Source organism: Zalophus californianus, chromosome X, assembly GCF_009762305.2.
Source record: "Zalophus californianus isolate mZalCal1 chromosome X, mZalCal1.pri.v2, whole genome shotgun sequence".
Lineage (NCBI taxonomy): Eukaryota > Metazoa > Chordata > Mammalia > Carnivora > Otariidae > Zalophus > Zalophus californianus.
The window spans coordinates 86,648,140-86,671,578 of record NC_045612.1 but is presented as its reverse complement, the minus strand read 5'-3'; the positions used below and the strand labels follow the sequence as shown (position 1 = coordinate 86,671,578).

General features: G+C 44.4%; 1 protein-coding gene across 1 annotated transcript; it reads left to right on the top strand.

Moving 5' to 3' along the window:
- Positions 1–10,327: 10,327 nt before the first annotated feature.
- Positions 10,328–14,371, top strand: USP27X (ubiquitin specific peptidase 27 X-linked). Its single transcript, XM_027607588.2, has 2 exons — positions 10,328–10,560; positions 11,124–14,371. Exons 1-2 carry the CDS (start codon positions 10,328–10,330, stop codon positions 13,471–13,473), a joined length of 2,583 nt encoding a protein of 860 aa, XP_027463389.1. The 3' UTR covers positions 13,474–14,371.
- The last annotated feature ends 9,068 nt before the right edge of the window (positions 14,372–23,439 follow it).

The following is a 23,439-nucleotide window of genomic DNA, read 5'->3' as shown; positions in this document are numbered from 1 at the left end:
CCCCTTGTTACCAACAGGTGGGCAGGAAGTCCAGGTTTCCCATGTAGTATCCACTGATACTGTGTCAGACAGAGGGGGCTTGTTACCACCCAGTAGGAATGAAAGTTCTGCCTCCCGAATTGTCCTCCTCTGGAAGGGTAGAAGTTTACTTTCTGCACTTGACCTTTGTTAGCATGGGTGGTGCTGCAGTTTTTTTTTTTTTTCCTGTGGTGCTTGGTTGGAGTAGAGTGGTTATTATCTAAAACTTTTCTATCTTGCAAGGTTGCCCTATTCCTGGTCCTTTGCCTGAGAGAGCAGGCTTTTCAGGAGTTGTTTTTTTTTTTTTTTTTTTACCTGTGCCCATTGATGTCTCGAGGTTTTCCACTTCTGCAGCACTCAGTCTAGAATATATGAGGCAAAACAAGACAAAACCTCAGAGAACTCACTGCTGTGTCAGTCCTTGGGTTCTGATGTCTAGAGCCAGTCTTCCTTCTTATGTCTACTTTTCAGAGTCTTCTTATGTTCATTTTATATACAGTGTTCAGGGTTTTTAACTGTATTTAGCAGAAGGAATAGGGAGAAGTACACCAACTACACCATTCCAGGAGCAGACATCATACTTGCTTTGTTTTAAAATTTCATTTTATTTTATGATGAAAAAATTTAAACATACCCAGAAGTAGAGAGATTAGTATAGCAAATTCCTTTTACTCAGCTTCAACAATTTTCAACATTTTGCCAATCTTGTTTCATTTTTTCTCCTCACTGTGAGGTTTGTTGGAGTCTTAACTCAAATCCTAGAAATAATATTATCTCACGCAATGTGAATGTGCATCTCTAACAGAAAAATGCTTTTTAAAACATAATCACAATGCCATGATCACATTTCACTAATTAACAATAAATCCTTAATGTACTTAAATAAGAATTCATATTCAATTTTCCCTGATTGTTTCAAGAAGTGTTTTTAAAACTGGTTTTCTTAAGATAGGATCCAAACCAACTGTAACACTGTATTTGGTTGTTATCTCTTTTAAGTCTCTTTTAAAAATCTATAAATTTCCTAGGCCAGCCACAGAAAAACAAATACTGCATGACATCACTTGTATGTGGAATCTAAAAAAGTCCAACTCATAGATGCTGAGAGTAGAATGGTGTTTTTCAGGAGCCAGAGGGTGGGGGAAATGGGGACATGTTGGTCAAAGAGTACAAAGTTTCAGTTATGCAGAATGACTAAGTTCTGGGGAGCTAATGTACAGCATGATGATGCCTGTAGTTAATAACACTGTAGTGAATACTTGAAATCTGCTGAGAGAGGAGATCTTAACTGTTCTCACCATAAGAAAGGTAACTATGTGAGGTGATGAATATGTTAATTAACTTGATTGTGGTAATCGTTTCACAATGTATATGTATATCAAAACATCATGTTGTACACCTTAAATATATACAATTTTTATTTGTCAGTTATACTTCAATAAAGCTAAAAAAGGATCTGTAGTTTTCCCATCTTTCTTTTTCTCATCCCGTTTTTTTTTTTTTTTTAAGATTTGATTTATTTATTTGACAGAGAGAGAGATAGCAAGAGAAGGAACACAAGCAGGGGGAGTGGGAGAGGGAGAAGCAGGCTTCCCGTTTAGCAGAGAGCCCGATGTGGGGCTCAATCCCGGGACCCTGTGATCATGACCTGAGCAGAAGGTAGACGCTCAAAGACTGAGCCACCCAGGCGCCCCTCTCATCCCATTTTAAATCCTATTTATCACTGAAGAAAACAGGTCATTTTTTTTCTATAAAATATTCCACATTCTGGATTTGCCCGATTGTTTTTTAGTGGTGAAAATGAACTTGTTCTTCTATCTCCTATATTTACCATTAACTGAGAGTTAGAGCTAGACACTTGATTAGATTTAGGTTCAAATTTTTTTTTTTTTATTTTTGGCATCAATATACCATAGGTGGTGCTGATGCTTACTATTGCATTACATCAGGGGCACATAATATCTAGCTATCCCACTTTTGGCGATGCTAAAGTTGATCAGTGGGTTCAGGTGAGATCAATCTGGTCCATCCATTGTAAAATTCTTCATCATCATTTGCCTAATCTTTTCTCATCCATTCATGATCATTGCCCTAGATTAGTGGTTTTCAACCAGAGATAATTGTCCTCCATGTCTGAAGACATTTTTGATGATCACAACTGGGTGGTGGTGCTAATAGTGTCTCATGCTGCTAAAAATCCTACAATGCATAGGACCGCCCCCAAATAAAGAATTATCTGTCCCCAAATATCAAGAGTGCTGGGGTTGAGAAACCATGGCCTAGATTTGTTATTAGGTATTGTAAATGGTGATGTACTATTTCTGTCATTCCTTCCGTGTTTGCTATCTGGAATTGTTGCATAAAGAAGAATATCACTATTTGGTTACCCTGAAATACTGTTCATGAAGGAAAGGCAGAGTAAATTCTTGATTTTTCCCTTTATTAATTTTTGCAATAATAATTTGGTGCCCTAGTATCAGCCGGGGGTAACCACTGTTTTTTAATGTCTCTCTGAAATTATGTATTTCATACATCTGACGCTTGATTAATGGTAGGTTTTTTGATGCTCTTATTGTCTCAATATAGGCAAGTGGGGATTCTCCTTCATCTTGGATCCTGTGTTCCTTTGACATGATTATATTAATCTTTGATATCGCTCTTGCTTTTTGGCAAAACAAGATGTTCCAGGCTCATTTTGTACATTTCTTGTGACAGACCCATAAACAACTAATAATTTCTTGAAGGAGGTTTGGCTTCTTTTGGTGGGAAATGACATTTAGAGACCACAATCTGGGCGTTAGATATACTCATTGCTACTAGGTTGTCATTGCTGCTATGTCTTTTCAGTGAACAGAGCTAGGAAATACTTATTTTTCCAGAAAGAAAAATAAATAGATAAGTTCATAACATTTTGTAAGTATTTTTATTTCCCCAACTTTCTTACACAAAAGGTGGCATCTGTATACAATATTCTATACTTTGCTTTTTCCAGTTAACAACATATCCCAGATATTATTCCCATATAGATATCGATCTCATTTCATAGTATTCTATATTTTAATTTATTAAAAATTTTTTCCCAGTTTTTCTATTTTATGACTCCACTGTAATTTATTCAACTGGTCCCCTAGTGATGGACATTTGTTGACTTTTTCCTCCAGTCTTTTGTTATTATACATAGTGTTGCAATTAATGGCTTTGTGCATATGTCATCCTGTACTTTTGTTGGTGTATCTTTAGGTTAGGGTCCTAGGGTGGGATTACAGAGCCAAACAATGAATACACATGTGATTTCGCTAGACATTGCTAAATTTCTATTAATTCCAAAATTTAATATAATTTTGTTTGTATTGCTTTTAGTGGTTTTAAAAGGAACCGGATTTACTTGCAACCAGTAGTAAATAAGCCATAGAGATCTAATGTACAGTATAGCGAATACAAGCAACAACATTATATTATAATCATAAAACTTGCCAAGAGACTAAATCTTAATTATTCCACCCACAAAAAAGAAATGATAATTATATGATGTGATAGAAGTGCTAATTATCACTACAATGGCAATTCATATTACAACAAATAAATGTATCAAATCAACATGTGCACTTTAAATTTATATGATGTTATATATCAAATACATTTCAATAAAAATAAACCAAATAAATAAAAAATTTAAAAAAATTTAAAGAGGAACAAAATTTTGAAAAAGAATAAAAAGTGTGATCAGGACTTTTAACTACTAGTTTTGGTAACAAGATGTACCCTTCCCACCCTTCAAACTTGAAAGAGACATTTAGGACAAGCACAAGAAGTCAGATTCCACACTTCAGTGAGTAAAACTGGGGAATGTGTTCTTTATTGTGCCTCTGTCGAAGCTCAGGCCCACGGCCTTGCTACATCCCACAAGGCTGACCTCCAGCACCGGATACGGATTTTGGGATTCCAGAGTTTCCCTCGAGGACAGGGATACAAGGGTTGGTTGGCCAGATGCTGTGCCAGAACGCAGGAGGCTGTTCAGAGGCCACAGTATGAAGCAGATACGTAAGGAATCAAAAGTGTAAGTCAAATGGGGCAGAAGTCTGAAGGATGATAGAGTTGCTAAAGGCTGAGGGAAGCTGAGACACAGAGTACCTCTGGCCGCAAAGCTGCAGGAATGGCTGGTTAGAATATGATACAGTGTAACCTACATCGTTGCAATAGATCTACATCCCTCACAAACATGACCTTGCTCTCTTTGTGAGCCTCCTTTGTTTCGGTCAGAGAAGGGCCCCAGACACTGGAATCACAGATGTACAGGCTACCCCAGGGCTAGATGTGTGCTTGAACTCTTCCATTTTGTGCCCCTTGCACACCGCTAGGCCTGCTGCTTCCCTCTGTAGGGTTGGCACCTCCTGGATCCCGATGAGCCCATTCTTCATTCTCCTGGTTGTTGGTATGGCTCTGGGGGTGCAGGGCATGAAGTCTTGTCCTGCTGCAATGACAAGTAGGGACCACTGAGCTGGATCCTTGGTCATCATGAATGGGCCGGCAGGGGGGCTATTCCTGAGCTTAGCGAAGTTTGGCGTGGTCTAAGTGGGATGGGAAGAGCCCGCCTGACTAGCAACTAGACCCAAGGGCCCTGGTGCTGAGTGTATTTGCCATTTTCCCCTTTCTTTAGCCCAGTGAAAACTTGCAGACCACGAATGGGATGTCAGGGGCCTGGACAAAGTAGGTGTCAAACATCTTATGGTTGATAGTAGGTATCTTCTGAGTGGGAACAGGTATAGAAGCGGAGAGTAAGCACAAGGAAATTCAAGCTACCTAATGATTTTGTGCTGCATTTCTATAGTGAGAATAATATTAGTACCTACCTCATCAGGGTGTCAAGAGGTTTATGTAACTTAGTAAAATACTTATAAAAGTGCCTGGCATATAATAAATCGTCAATAAATTTTAATTATTTGATTATAATTATTGTGTGTAAATTAGAAATCATATCATGTCAATTCCTTGCTACTCCCTTGCCAAATGATTCCCACTGCTAGTGGGATAATATTCAAATCTTATACAATGGTCTGCAAGGCTTCAGGTGATCTGGTCCCTGCTTGTATCTCTACCCTCATATCACTCTCCTCCTTCTTGGTTACCAAACTCAAGTCATTCTGGCCTTATTTTCATTTCTTAAAATCATGAAGCTCCTGTTGGTCTCAGGACTTTTGCACTTGCTCTATGCTTTTGCAATCAGAAAAAAAAAAAAAAAAGAGACACTAAAATCCAGAATAAAGAGAAGTTTGAGAATCTTGACTACATAATAATCTTAAACATCATAAAGTTTAAAAATGAAATAAAATACAACAGTCAAATGATAAATGGGAAAAATACACTAGAGTATGGCAGATGAAGGGTTAATAGCTTAGTGGATAAAGAATCCAAACTCTAGATTCCCACTGCTGGGTTTGAATCCCAGGTCCATCATTTATTGGCTGTCTGACCTTGAGCATCACTCAATCTCTCTGTGTCTCAGTTTCCTCACCTCTAAAACGGGGATGATAACAACACCGACTTCCTAAAATTGTAGTAAGGGTTAAACCTATTGAAGGAACAACTCTTGGCATACTTCAGGTGCCATATAAGTGTTACTTATTATTGTTAATAAGAAGCCAAAAAAATAGGCAAACGATGGCCAATAAACATTTGAAAATATGGTCAACTTCACCCATAATGAAAAGCATGCATTCGTTTGTTTCACAAATATTTAAATATGCATTAAGTGCCAAAAAGGCATTGGGAATAGAAAACATCTTACTCTCGTGGAGTTTACATTATAGTAATTTTTTAATATGTATGTGTAATATTTAACACATCATGTGGTGGTAGTGTTTTGAAGAAAAAGCAGAGATGGGGTGTTATTTTATTTTATTTTATTTTTTAAGATTTTATTTATTTATTTGAGAGAAAGAATATGAGTGGGGGGAGGGTCAGAGGGAGAAGCAGACTCCCTGCTCGGCAGGGAGCCTGATGCGGGACTCGATCCGATCCCGGGACTCCAGGATCATGACCTGAGCCTAAGGCAGTGGCTTAACCAACTGAGCCACCCAGGCGCCCGATGGGGTGTCATTTTATATAGAGATCAAGGAAGGACTCTGGCATTTAAGCAGCGATCTGACGTGAGGGAGAAAGGCATGAGGATTTCTAGGGGAAGAGCTTTCCAAGCGGAAGTAGCAGTAAAGGTGCAGGCTTGGAAGCAGGAGCCTGCTTAGCGTAGTCAAGGAACAGCGGTAACTCCAGTTTGTTTGGGGCAAGGCTGAGTTGATAGGAAGTGAGGTCTAAGAGACCACGGTCAGACTCTATAGGCTTTAAAGGCTAGGATAAGGACTTCGGACATCACTAGGAGTGAACTGGAAAGCTTGCTATCATTTAGAATTGTAATCACCTATAGATGACTGGGATCCAAATAACAAAGGCTCAAACACGATGATGTTTCAAGTGTGTTATTGATTCTAAGACACTATTGACTGTAAGACACACCATTACTATATGTACCACCAAGAAAGAAAAAAAAATGCTGCCAAATATAATCATAAACTGTCATTCAAAGATTTCAGAGATGCTGAAACATGAAGAGGTGTACCTCTTATCTTAGAGTTGGTAAAATATGGCTTTTTTGTTTTCCTCATGTAAGAATAGGTCCAGAGGTAATCCGTTTTCTCGTTACGAGATGGTTACTCAGCTATAACCATTATATCCTCATTTTCAGGAGGAAGAAGGAGAAAGTAGGAAGGGGGAAGATGCCTTTCATTCTTCTATATTAATTTTGTGAAAGTCTCCCCCCTAAAACTCACTGGAATTTTTATTGGCATTGCATTGGCTATGTAGATCCACTTGGAGAAAACTGCCTGATGCCCAATATATAGTGCTACATTGTAGCTCAATATGTATGTTAGTCTCATTTCTATTTCATAAAAAGGATAAATGTGTAAGACATGCTTGTATTTGCATAGAAAAGTTCACAAAGGGTACATAAGAAACTGTTAACAAGTAGTCATTTCAGGGGAATAGATTGGGTGTGATTGGCAGGGAAGAGATTAACTTTTCATGTTATGCCTTCTTCTAAACCTTCTAAACCCTTTTTAAAAACCACAAGTATTGGGGGCACCTGGGTGTTAAGCCTCCGGCTCAGGTCCTGATCTTAGGGCCATGAGATCGAGCCCCAAGATTGGGGCTCCCTGTGGAGTCTGCTTCAGATGCTCTGCCCCTGCCCCTCCCCCCACGTGCTCGCTCGCTCTCTCTCAAATAAAATCTTTCAAAAAAAAGACCCACAGGGCGCCTGGGTGGCTCAGTCAGTTAAGCACCTGCCTTCAGCTCAGGTCGCGATCCCAGACTCCTGGGATCGAGCCCCGCATCCGGCTCCCTGCTCAGCTGGGAGCCTGCTTCTCCCTCTGCCTGCTGCTCTCCCCCTGCTTGTGCTTTCCCCCGCAAGTAAATAAATAAAATCTTAAAAGAAAAAAAAACTTAAAAAATAATAAAAAGTAAAAAAAACCCACAAATATTGTATATATTTGTTTTATCGTAATAAATATAAACCAGCAACCTTAAAAGTGGAGTGTGCATTACCCTGGGGATACAGGTACTCTCCACGGGGTAAACAAGCAGAGTTTTAAGAGGATCTATTATCCTCAAATTTCGTATTTCATATTTCCTAAAATCAATCTGCCAGAGAACACACATGTGGTGGCAGGATCAATGGTCCCTTCTGCATTTTACAAAACAAAGCATACCTTTCACCTATCCTGATTCTTAGCTGGGTGCACTGCCCCAAGGTATAAAATCTACAGGGCACCAGACAGTGCCAAACACTGTCGTCAACAGTGAAGAAAAAAAATTGCTCTAACAAATGAATGGGGATCAAATCCTTTTGCAGTTCAGATGGCTTCCCATAAAACTGAAGGAAAACCCCATGGAGTGGAGCTGTCAGCTGATAAATCGGGAAAAATAATTTTGAAGACAAATCATTGTGTGACCCCCCCCATAGAGCTCCAAAGGAATTCAGAGACTTGAGTAACATTGCTAAAACAAATGTGCATTCCCATTTAGTTATTTATATAACGGAGGTTCCTGTGTGCTAACGTTTAACCAAACACAAAGTAGAAAAGAGAACTGATGCTGAATTCTGTCTCATTCTAGCCATAAGCAATATTTATCCATGAAGACACCCACTAACTTTAAAAAAAAAGACATCTCTAATACACTTTAATTTTTACGTTTAATAATTACCTAGCAGAATTTGTAATATACTTACAATTTTTTGATCCATTGCATTCTAATACTAATTGTCATAATAACTCAAGCAAGAGTAAATTTTTACACAACACTTAGAGCTTTAGGCTCACAGGAACATTTAAAAAGCATTTAAATAGCAAAATATATATACATTTTTGCCTTAGGGAAAGATGATAGAATTAACAATAAAATAATTTTGAGTGCAAAAATATATTTGGGTGAAATTCTGTTAGACTAGAATAGAATGAAGAACCTAGGAAGAAAAGGAAAAATGTACAGCTCCCAGCCATCAAGAACTCATTTGTGAATTTTTAAAAGATGATGGTCGCTCTCAAATTAAAGTATTTAGGTTCCACTAGTTTCATGTAAAATTGTGACATAACAGTTTTGTTTGTGAATGTTAATATTTGTCAGGATTCACATTGTTTGCAGCTGACATTTTTGATGCAAAATTTTAGATGCCAACCCAAAAAATGTGTGAAGGAGCCCAAGGTTAAAAAATATTTTTAGAGTGTATTGGGATATAAACCAATAGTTTTATAGAAACGTATAAATGTCCGGGGAAGTGTCATATACTCTTTTGCCACCTTGTGGTCAGAACTGTGCTCAACCCCACGTGGCCCGACTATACTGAGGAGGGGTCTCTCCTTAAGTGGGCCCCTTCCGCTAACCTTCAGTCAGGTCTTTGTGAGGCAGACATGGTGACATTTGCCCAGGACTGAATGGAGACACATGCAAGCAGGCTGACGCCCTGCCCCCCACCCTCCTGCACGTGATTCACAGCAAAAGCAACATGCAATCAGGAAAGAAACGTAAGGAAGTACAACAAAATTCTGACTTTTCTCATGAGGACTAAAAAAAAAAAAAAAAATCAAATGTCAAACTGTTTCCGATATATTTTTTTCTCTATTCTTTTGTTTTTGGTGCCTCTTCTCAGCTGGTGACCCAGACACTTCCTTAGTCTGCCTTTTGGGGAACCCAGCCCTGATTGTGGCCCTGGGGCCAGCTTGTTTGGTTCCACACTGTCCACAGCTCCTAGTGCAACACCCGGCTCTGGGTTGGAGCTGAATACACCTTTGCTGGGTGAATGATGGCTGAGCCTCCTGACTTCCAGAACCTGCCGGACATGCGGGCTTCTGCTGGAGGTTGATCAGTAAGGTAGTCAGGTTGCCATGGTTAGGCTTCAGGGGTAGAGGGTAGACAGTCTTAGGCATACAGAGATCTTTAGGTCTTTCTTACGGCCGTCACTTTGCGGAGGTGGGATGAGAGTACCCTCCCCAGCCTCCCTCCACTCCATGACCTCAGTCATTTCTAGCAGCAGCAGGAGCAGGATTCCTTCAGTGGGTGTGCTAGTTGCAGTTCCTCTGGTTGCAGGCCACAGAGGGCAGGCATTTATTGGAAAGATGCTGAGGTGCTTCAAGGAATTGAAGCAATGAGTTGGCTTAGGAAGGCAGGGCACCAGGGCAGCTGCTGGGGACCTCAGCTGTATGGGAACCGAGCATCTCATTCTTCTTAAAGGCTCCTAATTCTTGACGACCAAGTCCTGCTGCTAACCCCGGGAGGCCCAGGCACCACCTCCTCACTGCAGGAAGGGGCCAGGCTGAGGGCCAAGGTCCAGCGCTAAGCAAGCAGAACTCTGCTAGGGTACACTCAGGCAGCACAGCCCCACGGGCCAGGCAGCGTATTCCCGGCCAAGGCCAGCCGTCCCAGGACTCAGGGAACGGACTCTTCCTAGAACACCCTCTCCTTGATCTTTGGACACTGGCGATCTACTTCTTCGCAGCGCCGTCCTGACTCCCTGGCATCAGCGGCCCCTTTCCCCAAGTGCCCACGGCTCTCAGTGCAGGAGTTCTGCGAGGCCCTCAGACCCAGGCCCGCCCCCCCCCCCCCCCCCCGCTGCTGGCAGCTCCACTACAGAAGCTGCTCCCCGCCCCACCCCACCCCCCAACTCCCACCTGCTGCCGACCCGACCCGGGCTCCGCCAGACTTGAGGGTCTTGGGGCGGTGTCTTCCCCTTTCTCAGCCGTCGGGGAGGTGCCAGCAAGTAGGCATGGCCTTGGTGTGCCTTGTCCCCCCCCACCCCCACCCCCGCTGCCCCCGGGCGGCTCAGCGTTTGCTGGGCCAGGAGGCCGACTGCCAGATCGTCATCCCACCCGCGGCCTTGGGAACCCGAGGAGGAGGTGAGGGGCAGGCAGAGATTCTGCAGGGCACCGATAAGATGGGCAGAGGGACGTGCCCCCTCAGTCCCCGCAGCCTTGGCGGCTCTGCGCTTCGGGACCTGGGGTACAGGCCTTGTCCCCAGAGTGGCCCTGGGGCTTCATCCTTCTCGGGAAGGGCAGAAGCTGGGGTGGGAGGGGGGCCAGGGCTGGGGGCAGGCTCCGCTGTGGGGATGAGGGCCTATCACGGTTTCTGACTGCTCCTCAGGACCTGGCCTCTGAGGGGACGTTTCCCAGCCCCAGGGACGTTTCTGGACGTGGCGATTCCTCCGTCCCTGGCCCCGCAGTGCTGGGGGAAGCTGCATGGACGAAGGGAAGGACGAGGAGAGGGGAGGAGACGATGAAGGGGGTCAGAGCTGCGATTGGAGCCGAGAACTGGAAGCGCCTTAAAGAGACTGCGCGGTCCCCGCCCCCCTTCCCGCCAGCCTCAATGAATTAGAGCTGTGTTTCCCAAACTTGCCTGATCATAAGAATCCTCCCGGGCCCTAGTTAAAGATACAGGTTCCGGAGCACCTCCCTTCGCGATTCTGATTCAGTAGGTCTGCGGGCGGAGCCGAGGAATCTGTAATTTTAACACGCTCCCCACGTGATTCTCGTGAACAAGCAAGTTTGGGAAATACTGAATTAAAGGAAACGAGGCCTGGCTGCCGAAGCGGCCTCCGCTAGGGGGCTACGGCGGGAGGATTCCCGGGGGGCGTCGCCTGCTTCCGCCGCCGCCTCCTTCAGTGAAAGTCCCTTTTGGGTCCAGCTGTCACAGCCGCCGCGCTCCCTCAGGCCGGGCGGGGGACAGCCCAGGTCTGCGTGGCCCCCGCGCCGCCACGCCCAGTGGCCGCCCGAGCCCTGCGAGCAGGGGGAGGAGCCGCCGCCAGTGGAGGCGGAGGAGGTAGAGGAGGCGGAGACGGCGGAGACGGCGGAGAAGGCGGAGAGGAAGGTGGAGGCGGAGGCGAAGGTGGAGGGGAAGGTGGAGGCGGCGGGGAAGGTGGAGGCGGCGGGGAAGGTGGACGCCGCCGGGAAGGTGGAGACAGCGGAGGGTCCGGGCCGCCGGCTTGAGCTCAAGCTGGAGCCCGAACCCGAGCCGGTGCCGGAGGCGGAGCAGGAGCCGAAGGGGGAGCCGAAGCAGGAGCTGGAGGATGAGCACCCAGCGCGGAGCGGCGGTGGCGGCAGCAGCGACGAGGTTCCTCCCCCCACCCTTCCCTCCGACCCCCCGCGGCCCCCCGATCCCTCACCGCGGCGCAGTCGTGCCCCCCGCCGCCGACCCCGGCCGCGGCCACAGACCCGGCTCCGTACCCCGCCGCAGCCTAGGCCACGGCCCCCGCCCCGGCCCCGGCCCCGGCGCGGCCCTGGGGGCGGATGCCTGGATGTGGATTTCGCTGTGGGTCCACCGGGCTGTTCCCACGTGAACAGCTTTAAGGTGGGAGAGAACTGGAGGCAGGAACTGCGGGTGATCTACCAGTGCTTCGTGTGGTGTGGAACCCCAGAGACTAGGAAAAGCAAGGCAAAGTCGTGCATCTGCCATGTGTGTGGCACCCATTTGAACAGACTTCACTCTTGCCTTTCCTGTGTCTTCTTTGGCTGCTTCACAGAGAAACACATTCATGAGCACGCCGAGACAAAACAACACAACTTAGCCGTAGACCTTTACTATGGAGGTATATACTGCTTTATGTGTAAGGACTATGTATATGACAAAGACATTGAGCAAATTGCCAAAGAAGAGCAAGGAGAAGCTTTGAAATTACAAGCCTCCACCTCAACTGAGGTTTCTCACCAGCAGTGTTCAGTGCCGGGGCTGGGTGAGAAATATCCAAGCTGGGAGACGACCAAACCTGAGTTAGAACTGCTGGGACACAACCCAAGGAGAAGAAGAATCACGTCGAGCTTTACCATCGGCTTAAGAGGACTGATCAATCTTGGCAACACGTGCTTTATGAACTGCATCGTCCAGGCCCTTACCCATACTCCAATCCTGAGAGATTTCTTCCTCTCCGACAGGCACAGATGTGAAATGCCAAGCCCTGAGTTGTGTCTGGTCTGTGAGATGTCTTCGCTTTTTCGGGAGTTGTACTCTGGAAACCCATCTCCTCACGTTCCTTATAAGTTGCTGCACCTGGTATGGATACACGCCCGTCACTTAGCAGGTTACAGGCAACAGGATGCCCACGAGTTCCTCATTGCAGCGTTAGATGTCCTGCACAGGCACTGCAAAGGTGATGATGCTGGGAAGGCCGCCAACAACCCCAACCACTGTAACTGCATCATAGACCAAATCTTCACAGGTGGCCTGCAGTCTGATGTCACCTGTCAAGCCTGCCATGGCGTCTCCACCACCATAGACCCATGCTGGGACATCAGTTTGGACTTGCCTGGCTCTTGCACCTCCTTCTGGCCCATGAGCCCAGGGAGGGAGAGCAGTGTGAATGGGGAAAGCCACATACCAGGAATCACCACCCTCACGGACTGCTTGCGAAGGTTTACACGGCCAGAGCATTTGGGAAGCAGTGCCAAAATCAAATGTGGTAGTTGCCAAAGCTACCAGGAATCTACCAAACAGCTCACAATGAATAAATTGCCTGTTGTTGCCTGTTTTCATTTCAAACGGTTTGAACACTCGGCCAAACAGAGGCGCAAGATCACTACATACATATCCTTTCCTCTGGAGCTGGATATGACACCATTTATGGCCTCGAGTAAAGAGAGCAGGATGAATGGACAGTTGCAGCTGCCAACCAATAGTGGAAACGATGAGAATAAGTATTCCTTGTTTGCTGTGGTTAATCACCAAGGAACCTTGGAGAGTGGTCACTACACCAGCTTCATCCGGCACCACAAGGACCAGTGGTTCAAGTGTGATGATGCCGTCATCACCAAGGCCAGTATTAAGGACGTTCTGGACAGTGAAGGGTATTTACTGTTCTATCACAAACAGGTCCTGGAACATGAGTCAGAAAAAGTGAAAGAAATGAATACACAAGCCTACTGAAGCGACACACAGACCTACCTGTAATGGAAGATGGCGACACCCATACGACAACTGGCATCGAGATTTAAAGGACCTACTCGTGTGGCCCACGGGCCTGACAGAGTAAGAATTGAACAGTACAGTACCCAGTGTCTAAGAGGTCCTGGTTGGAAGAGAAATAGACGGGGCGGGAGAAGAGGCTCTAGTCTAAGCAGTCACTTGAAGGAAAATTCAATGGCAGGAATGCTCTAGGCGGGGAAGGCAGGAGCAGGGAAATCGTGACACTGGTACATATCCTATATTCCTCCAAAAGATTGTGTGGGAAAGTGTGGGGTGGGAGGGGGGTGGTGTGGGGGGGGTGTGTGCCCTTGTAACCGTAAAACATCTTTCTCCATGGGTGTTTCAGCTTCAACTGACCAATCACATAACAGTTATATGTTTGTGGGGGGGGCAAGAAAAGTCTATACAAATGTAGCCCATGACCTATATGGGTATGAAAGCGGAAAAGTGGAGGAGGCAAGGATATCTCATTGACAAACACCTTTGCCAGTTTCTTTGTATTCGTGATTTTTTGTGCTATTAAATGCAGTATTAAAAAAAAAAAAAGAAAAGCCCACGGGGCTAGTGGAAGGAAGAAGGGGGCTTGTACAAGGGGAGCAATTGCTCCAAAAGTAGAGAAGACAAAAAAAAAAAAAATACTGTAAGATAAGCGACCAACACAGACAGGCCTCAGCTAAGAGTATAGTGTGTGAGTGTTTAAAAAAAAAGATGCTGTATGATATACTTGAGCAAATCAATGAACCTCTTTGCGATTGTTTTCTCATCTGTACAATGCAGATAATTCCTACCTTAAAGGGTTATTGTTAAAGATTAAATGATATAAAATGTGTCAAAGTATAAAGTAAAAGGCTTGGAACTTTGTAGGGGCTCAGTAAACGTTTGTTGGATCGGAAACTTCTTTGGACCAGAACCAGAATGCATCAGAGGTGAGGGTCAGTCCTCCCTGAGACCCGTGGACGGAATGGACACGCATCGTGTCACATGCAGTCACACACACATACACACACTCGTACAACTCCCTCCCCAACACCCTACCTGGAGCCCTAAGGCAATGGACTCCACTTTTGTCCCCGTGTAAGGGTATCACAACCAGTGCCACACCGGGGGTCGGGGGGAGCTCCACAGCTGTCTCCCAAAGTCATTCTGTCCATTTGGAAGACTGTCGTATTGTTTTCATGACTCAGCGCCCTAGTGACAGGACTCTCAGGGCCCGTAGGCTGCCAGGCTTCCACATGAGGATGTTTGCTGGTCTTTGCCTTCCCGCGAGCATTATGTGTGTTGCTGTAAGATTCACCTGCAGGCATAGATCAGTACAAGGACTATTTTCCAAAGCTCGCTGGTCCACCAGCCCAGGGATATCGATGGAGTGGCACATTGGCCTCTTCCCTGATTCTCTCCCGAGGGCAGAACGGCCCGCAGAGAGCTAAGCCAGAACAGATGGGACAGATGGGATGTGCCCAGGAGGGGGTGAACACTGGTGGTTCTTTCTTTTCTCTTCAGCATCAGGTACAAAGGGACCTCTAACCTAGAAAATCTTGGGGGGAGGGAAACTGTGTATCAGACCCATGGGGCTTGGATCCACTGGCTCTGGAAAAAGGCTGTCCCCCCCCCCCCACACACACACAACCCAGGGTTTCCCAAGTCTATTTTCTGGTCCACTCATTTGGAAATACACATTTATTTATGTGGTTGTGGGTGCATCCCCAACTGGCTCATAGATTTTTCTGTAGGACAGGGGTTGTGTCTCCTCCTGTACCCCAGGCTGCATACTCGGCCCATAGCACAGTTCCCGGCACAGAGTAAGTAGATCATCAAAACACTAACTGGATGAATCAGTGAAGCAATACACCTTCCTTTCGTGACCGAATTTTTGCCAACACCCGAGGCCCATGATCCTTAGGAGAACGTGTCAAAGGTGTTATTTTTGTTATCTTATAGGATGGGGGAGATCAAACGATGAGAGGCCTCGGGTGTCCCTTGGCAACTTAACGCAGGGTATCTGACTACCTCTTGGGATGTGTCTGGTAGCCCTGCTGGGAAGACAGCCACGTCCTTGTTCCTCATCTCTGCCACTGGAATAGTTCAGCCATGTGCCACCAGACTCTGACTGCTTGCAGAAACTCTCTTTTGCATCTTTCAGCTTTTTTATTCAGAAATATTTTAAACCCAGGGGAAAGTGGCAAAAATAAAAATAGTATAGAGAATGTCTGTATACCCTTTACCAGCTTCACCTATTGCTAACACTACCCCATTTGTGCTATTGCTTACATGTATGCACACTCTCGTAAGTGTGTGTGTGTGTGTGTGTGTGTGTGTGTGTGTGTACCACGTGATGGTAAATTACATGCGTCATGGCCCTTCATGGCTAATGTACCTCAGCACGCATTGCCTACAAATGGGCATGTTCTCTCCATCACAGTATATAATTAAGAGCGTCAGTAGATTTAACATTGACTCAATACTATTATCTGATCTCCCATCTGTACTTCAGTTTTGTCTGTTCGCCCAACGACATCCTTTACAGCGTTTCCCTCTCCATCGTAGGATCTGGTCTAGGGTGAGGTCTTGCTTTTAGTTGTCACGTCTCTTTAGCCTCCTTTAATCTGGAACACTTCCACAAACTTACTTTGTCTTGTGTGGCATTAGCATTTTCAATAGACTGTTCCTCATTTCGGGTTTGTCTGATGCAGAAACTGTCTTTTAAATACCCTGCACTCAGGAATAGTGCTAAGAGCTATGAATGGCCGGAGACTGCTGAAGCCCACTTCCCTGTCTCTGCTGGTGGAATGCAGAGACCACCAGAGGGAGCTGCTGCGCCTGGCCCTTCCTGACGTCCTCTGGAAAACACCGTTGCCCCTCAGCTACAGGGGAGCCATTCAAGCCCAGCCCTATGCCTCTACCTGTCACTAACCCCCAAATTGAGCCATGGAATGATTCAGGCATGTCTTCCACCTTGGGCAGGCACCGCCATGGTGGGGCCTTTTGAGAGGGGGACCAGGCTTGACACCTTTATCAACATTCCGTGGTGGGTACAGCAGCATTGGGGAGGGAGCTGGGAAGGGGTGAGTTCCTCTTAAACAGCTTCGGCGGGGGAGGAGGGTGGGGGGCATGGACACGAAGATGGGACCCAGAATAAGTAAGGAAAAAAATGGGAGAGGTCAACGACAGATGGGTTTGTGACCTACGGGTGACTTTCAGACACAACTGGGCTATTTTATGTGATGGTTGGAATTCCTGTGTGGGCAAGAGCTGGTGAAACTTAAGCTAATTTTTAACTCAGACTCCATCTACTTTTACAAGCTGGGAAGGCCAGGGGAACTTAGTTCACATGTAGATTTATGATCTGGGCCCTGAGGGCCCAGGCAACAGATGAGTGCTCACCACGGGGGTCTTACCCACCCAGAGAGCTCAGAATGAGAGACCAAACAATGCGGTGCTTCCCTTTTGCCCATTATACATGCTTCCCACGGGTTTTTGGCCTAACCTGGTTCAACATTCAGGACCCCACCAACTTCCCATTTCCTGGAGTAGCCAAATGCTGAAGCTTACTCTGGCCCACAGTTCACATATGTAATTGCCTCACTTCTTCCCCATCCACAGGGAATCCTGATCAGGGATGCCATCAACCAAGAGGTCTTTTCCAATCAAGAAAACAGAGTGGCCCCCATACAACTCATGTTGTCATAATGCAGTAGAGCTGATGCCAGGAACCTGTGTCTGTGCCAAATGTATATTCACACCCAGAAATGAAGGCCCAGGTCCTCTGAGACTATGAAGCTCAGCACCCACAGCTGAATGTCATCACACACTGACCTTTCCCTGGAGGTGATCCGATACCATTTTTAAACTCTTGTATTAACGTCTCTCAATTATATAGGAAAACGCACATATCATAAGGGTGCAACTCGATGCACTTCTAGGAAATGAACGGATCCCTGCAAACAACATCCAGGTCAAGAAACAGGACATTGCCTGTAAGTCAGGCCCCATTTCTGCTTCCTTCCAGTCAATAACCCCAAAGAGGAATCCCTATCCTGACTTCTTCCACTGTAGATTAGTGTTGCCTTTTTTATGCTTTCTATAAATGGAATTGTTCAGTATGTATACTTTTGTGTCTGGCTTCTTTTGCTCAACATTTTAGGAGCTTCAGATCTGAAGTCCCTTTGTCAAGAAAACGTCTGAGAAGTGTCACTATTTCTGTCTAATGAGCCAAAAGTAAGAATCCATACTCCTCCCAGTGATTTCTGACATATTGAATCCATTCAAAGGGACGCAGACTATTGCAAAGTTGGACCTCGAGAGTGTGTCTAATCTCAGGTCTAAGAAGATGGTGGACAGAAAACAGCCTTCCAGAGAATTTTGGGATAATTTAAGTACCCCAGAAATGTTGATCTTGGGCCCTGTTCTGTTTAATAATCTTAGACCCCAGCCCCATTCCAATAGCTCCTGAATGGGATACTCTATTCTGGTAAATCCTCAAACTTACATGGGCAGCAGAGTCACCAGGAGGGCTTGTTAATACACAGATTGCTGGGTCCTGCCCTCAGAATTTCTGATTTCGGTGGATCTGGGAGGGGGGCCCGAGAATTTGTATTTCTAACACATTCTCCGGGGATGCCTCTGGTTCTGGGATCATGCTTTGAGAACCAGTGATCTATTCAGTTCTTTTTCCCACTGTGGTCCTTGGAGCCCAAGGAGTCTGTGAAGATGCTCCAGGGAGCACCTTGGGGAGCACCCAGGGGAGCAAGAGGGAGGGTACATTGGTGAAGATCAGGAACTCTTAACCCCACTTTGACCAGAGCAGCTCCACTCTTATTTATTTTAGATCTTGGGGTTCCAAGTAATACTTGAAGAAAAAGTTCTGCCACTAAAATTTGTAAAAGCTGAAAATCTCAGCGCTGAGGAGCTGTAGACCCTAAGGGAACGATGTCTTTAAACTACATGGGTGGTGTATCTGGAAAATAATCCAACATGCTACCGAGACCTGGCCTCCTGTGTGCCCTTAATCTAGATGGTGCTGAGGGGAGCTTAATTTCCTTGGAACTTCCAGAGGTGCAGATTTATGAGGATGGAAGTCATAAGGGAAAATGCTTAATTATAAATAAGGTGCCAAGTCATATGTATAAAGACTTTTTTTTTCTGGCAAGATAGCGCACTAAGATGACATGAATAGCACTCGCCAACTATGAACACAGAGTAACACGAGATAAACCATAACAAAAGTTTTAATTTACAGCTGACCTTTAAAAAAAGTAAGAATCTGCAGAGAAACAAAAGGAAAAATTAAAGCCAGGCTAGTAATTGTCAGCCGACACTGTAATTGCCCATTGTGGTGTTGGTCCCTAGGGGCCAGGGGCTTAGAGCTGAGAATCTAATGCCCACGTGGCTACTGGCAACTCAGCCTCAAGTCGACCAGAGGCAGAGAAGCTGTGACTGAAACCTCCGGATAAAGCCCTCAGTAGCTCCTCTGTCTGTTACAACGGGTTTGGAAAGTGAGCAGCTAAAAACTCTATGCTCTCTCCAGAGCCACCACAAGAAATAAAAACCCCAGGTTTATGTTATATGTGGATGTGGGGGTCTAAGCGTACCCTGTTGTGTGTTATGGAAACCACATGCTGGAAAATTAAAATAAAAATGGGAGCAGAAACATCCAAACCTCTAGAACCCCAGCAAGAGCCAAATATTGTAACTTTTTACAGCCCAGAGCACATGGAACTTCATGGAAAAAGACAATGGCTGTGGAATAGGGGTTCAGAAACAAACGGTAGAAATCTTGTACTTGCAAAAGAAATGGCACGCCAGGAAGGAGAGTCACCAGTTGCCACAAGGAGTAGAATTAGCATCCCCAAGAAATCCTGATGAGAACTGTTAGTCTTTTTTTTTTTTTGAGAGGGAAATAAGGAGATTTTCAGGGAAAAAAAAAACAAACTTAAGAAAGTTTAGCAATAATAGACTGTCATTAAATAACTATTGGACGGTATACTTCAGGAAGAAGGAAACTGAAATCAGGAAGAAGGGGTGAATAGGAGGCAAGGAACAGTGAACAAAAATTGGGAAATATGGGGAAATCTAAGTAAGCATTTGGTGTATAAAACAACAAAAACGGGGCGCCTGGGTGGCTCAGTCGTTAATTGTCTGCCTTCGGCTCAGGTCATGATCCCAGGGTCCTGGGATTAAGCCCCGCATCGGGCTCCCTGCTCTGCGGGAAGCCTGCTTCTCCCTCTCCCACTCCCCCTGCTTGTGTTCCCTCTCTCGCTGTGTCTCTCTCTGTCAAAGAAATAAATAAAATCTTTAAAAAACAAGAACAACAACAACAAAAACGTTGAATGAGGTGGAGGTATAAAAAACGAGTTGGCCCCCCAAACATTGGAGCACAAAGACATCTAAGACAGCAGGAGACCATTAATATTTAAAGCATTCTAAAGCTCTCGTATTGTTTGGGAGAAGGGTGCGGATATTGCCTGAATTTGGACCTTGTTAAGTCGAGTATAAATGTTTAAACATTCAAGGATATGGGCTTCTGGTTTCTGGCAATGGCAGGCTTGGTTCTTTGATATTCAACTGGCCTATTGAAGTAAAGAAGTATGCTGCCTAAAATCTTTCAAAACTACTTTAGAAGCCCTGAAAAGCTGAGAGGACAGACAAAAACTTCCAGGCCAAATTGGGATGAAAGCTTGTAACCAGACAGGTAAACAGAATATGGGCACCCCCCCAAGCCAGTTTGCTCTGAGGGCATTTGCCTCCATTGCCCACATGAGCTTTGATTCAGTGACCACACAGGGCTAGAGAGAGACATGTTAAGGGCCAGCCCACGGGTCAAAGTTTAATAGGAGAACCTCTCCACATTGAGCTGAGATCCCAAGGGCCTACATCAGCTGCATAAGGGCCAGCCAGAATGTAACATGTGCCTGTCCCAACAATCCTAGAGAAATGGTACAGAAGCCTGTCTTGGCACCAAGCAGAAATCTCTTGCTAAAAAGTAAGGGGGGAAAAAAAGAGGACGGGGTGCATATACCTTTTTGAATTGGTGTTTTCGTTTAATTTGGGTAGATATCCAGTAGTGGGATTACTGGTTCATGTGGTATTGTATTTTTAATTTTTTTGAGGAACCTCCACACTGTTTCCCCCCGTGGCTGCACCAATTTACATTCCCACCAACAGTGCACAAGGGTTCCTTTCTCTCCACACTTGTTGTTTCTTACATTTTTGATTCTAGCCATTCTGACAGGCGTAAGGTGATACCTTGTTGTGATTTTGCTTTGCATTTCCATGATGATTAAGGATGCTGGGCATCTTTTCATGTGTCTGTTGGTCACCTGTATGTCTTCTTTGGAAACAAATGTTTATTCAGGTCCTCTGCCCATTTTTAATTTTTTATTGATTTTATTTTTATTTCTTTAAGATTCTCCAGTAAGTTTATTTTGTGAACCTTTTGTATTTTAAGTTTTATTGGCTTACATTGTTATAAAGAGAAAAAATGTATACAGTCTTGAACACTGAACTATTTATATTTTAATATGAATTCAGATATATTTTGTTTATTTCTAATTGACCTTCAGCTCATGAGTTTAGTATTAAGTTTTCTTTCTTTTCTTTCTTTCTTTCTTTCTTTCTTTCTTTCTTTCTTTCTTTCTTTCTTTCTTTCTTTCTTTCTTTCTTTTTCTTTCTTCTTTCCTTTCTTCTTTCTTTCTTTCTTTCTTCTTTCTTTATTAACATATAATGTATTATTTGTTTCAGAAGTACAGATCCGTGATTCAGCAGTCTTACACAATTCACAGCACTCACCATAGCACATACCCTCCCCAATGTCCATCACGCAGCCACCCCATCCCTCCCACCCCCCACCACTCCAGCAACCCTCAGTTTTTTCCTGAGATGAAGAGTCTCTTATGGTTTGTCTCCCTCCCTGGTTTCGTCTTGTTTCATTTTTCCCTCCCTTCCCCTATGATCCTCTGTCTTGTTTCTCTTATTCCTCGTATCAGTGAGATCATATGATACTTGTCTTTCTCTGATTGACTGATTTCGCTCAGCATATAGTATTAAGTATTCTTGCCACCCCATTCCACCCTGTCACTGAGTCAAAAGAGTTCCAATTACATACACAAAACACACATGTAAACAGACACAAACAAGCCTTTTGTAAAGTAAATAAATATTTTATAATGTAAATAACTTCCTTTTCGGAACTTTCTATATCCAGGTCAAGTCTCTTCTGAAGTTGGGATATTCACACTTATTAGACACAATCTTTATAAAGCAAAGTGGTAATCTTCTTTCTTTTAAAGATCTTTCTTATTTTTTTATTTATGAGACATAGAGTGCGTGTGAGCACAAGCAGGGGGAGGGGTGGAGGGAGAGGGAGAAGCAGACTCCACACTGAGCCAGGAGCCTGACACGGGCCAGGACCCTGGGATCATGACCTGAGCCAAAGGTAGATGCTTAACCGACTGAGCCACCCAGGCGCCTAGTTTTTTTAAAGCATAGTTGGAATACTGACCACATTCTAGGCTATAAAACAAGTCTCGGGTGCCTGGGTGGCTCAGATGGTTAAGCGTCTGCCTTCGGCTCAGGTCATGATCCCAGGGTCCTGGGATCGAGTCCCGCATCGGGCTCCCTGCTCCTTGGGAGCCTGCTTCTCCCTCTGCTTCTCTCTCCCTCTCTCTCTCCCTCTGTCTCTCTCATGAATAAATGAATAAAATCTTAAAAAAAAAAAAAACAAGTCTCGATACATACCACAGCGTTAGTTTCATTCAGACTACGTTTCCTGATTACAATGAAATTAAGTTAGAAATAAAAAGCAACCATAGCTGCAAAAACTTGTAAAAGGTTTTTTGGAATGTTTAAAAAACGTTTTTGTGTAACTCATGGATTAAAGGCAAATCACAATGTGAATTAAAAAGTACTTAGAACCGAATGATTATATAGGTATCAAAACTTCTGAGATATAGTTGAAACAAAACTAAAAGGGAACTGTATGGCCTTGAAAACTTTTTATTAGAAAACAAGGCTCAAACTTAATGATTTAAGCATCTGATTCAAGAAGTTAGAAAAGTAGCAACAAATTAAACTTAATGAAAGCAAAAGAAAAGGCATAACCTAAATAAGACCATGAAGTGATGAAATAGAAAATAAGGATGCAATAGAGAGGATCAATAAAACCAAAACTTTATTCTTTGAAAAGACAAACCTCTGGCAAGATTGAACAAGAAAACAAGAGAAGGTGTAAGTGAATAATATTGAGAATGAATAGAGGGACAAAACTGCAGATACTATGGAGATTTTTAAATAATTTAAAAAATACTACAAACAGCTTTCTACCAATAAAGTTATAGATGAAATGAACAATTTTCTAGAAAATATAACTTTGCAAAACCTATTTAAGAAGAAATAGAAAGCCTAAAAGATATATACAAATACAAGTCTTCTGGGGCGCCTGGGTGGCTCAGTCGTTAGGTGTCTGCCTTCAGCTCAGGTCATGATCCTGGAGTCCCGGGATCGAGTCCCACATCGGGCTCCCTGCTCCGCGGGATGCCTGCTTCTCCCTCTCCCACTCCCCCTGCTTGTGTTCCCTCTCTCACTGTGTCTCTCTCTGTCAAATAAATAAATAAAATCTTAAAAAAACCCAAAAAACAAATACAAGTCTTCTGCTGAGGTGGGAGACAGGAAGCTGTATGGCTGAAGATGGCGAGAGGAGGCAGGTTCTGGATCTAATTTCTTCTTTTTTTTGGAAAGAACTGCCTTTAATTTATTGAGGACTTATGACAATGTCAAGAATTGTGCTAAACACATGCATTATCTCTTTGAATCTTTACAATAACTCTCTGAGATTCTATTATTATAATCTACATTTTTTTACAGATTTTATTTATTTATTTGAGAGAGAGAGAATGAGAGACAGAGAGCATGAGAGGGAAGAGGGTCAGAGGG

Bases quoted from the DNA above. Each gene is read 5' to 3' on its own strand.
- USP27X (XM_027607588.2), top strand. From the start codon at position 10,328: ATGGCCTTGGTGTGCCTTGTCCCCCCCCACCCCCACCCCCGCTGCCCC. The intron at 10,561-11,123 runs GTACAGGCCTTG...ACTGAATTAAAG, and splicing joins TCTGCGCTTCGGGACCTGGG to GAAACGAGGCCTGGCTGCCG.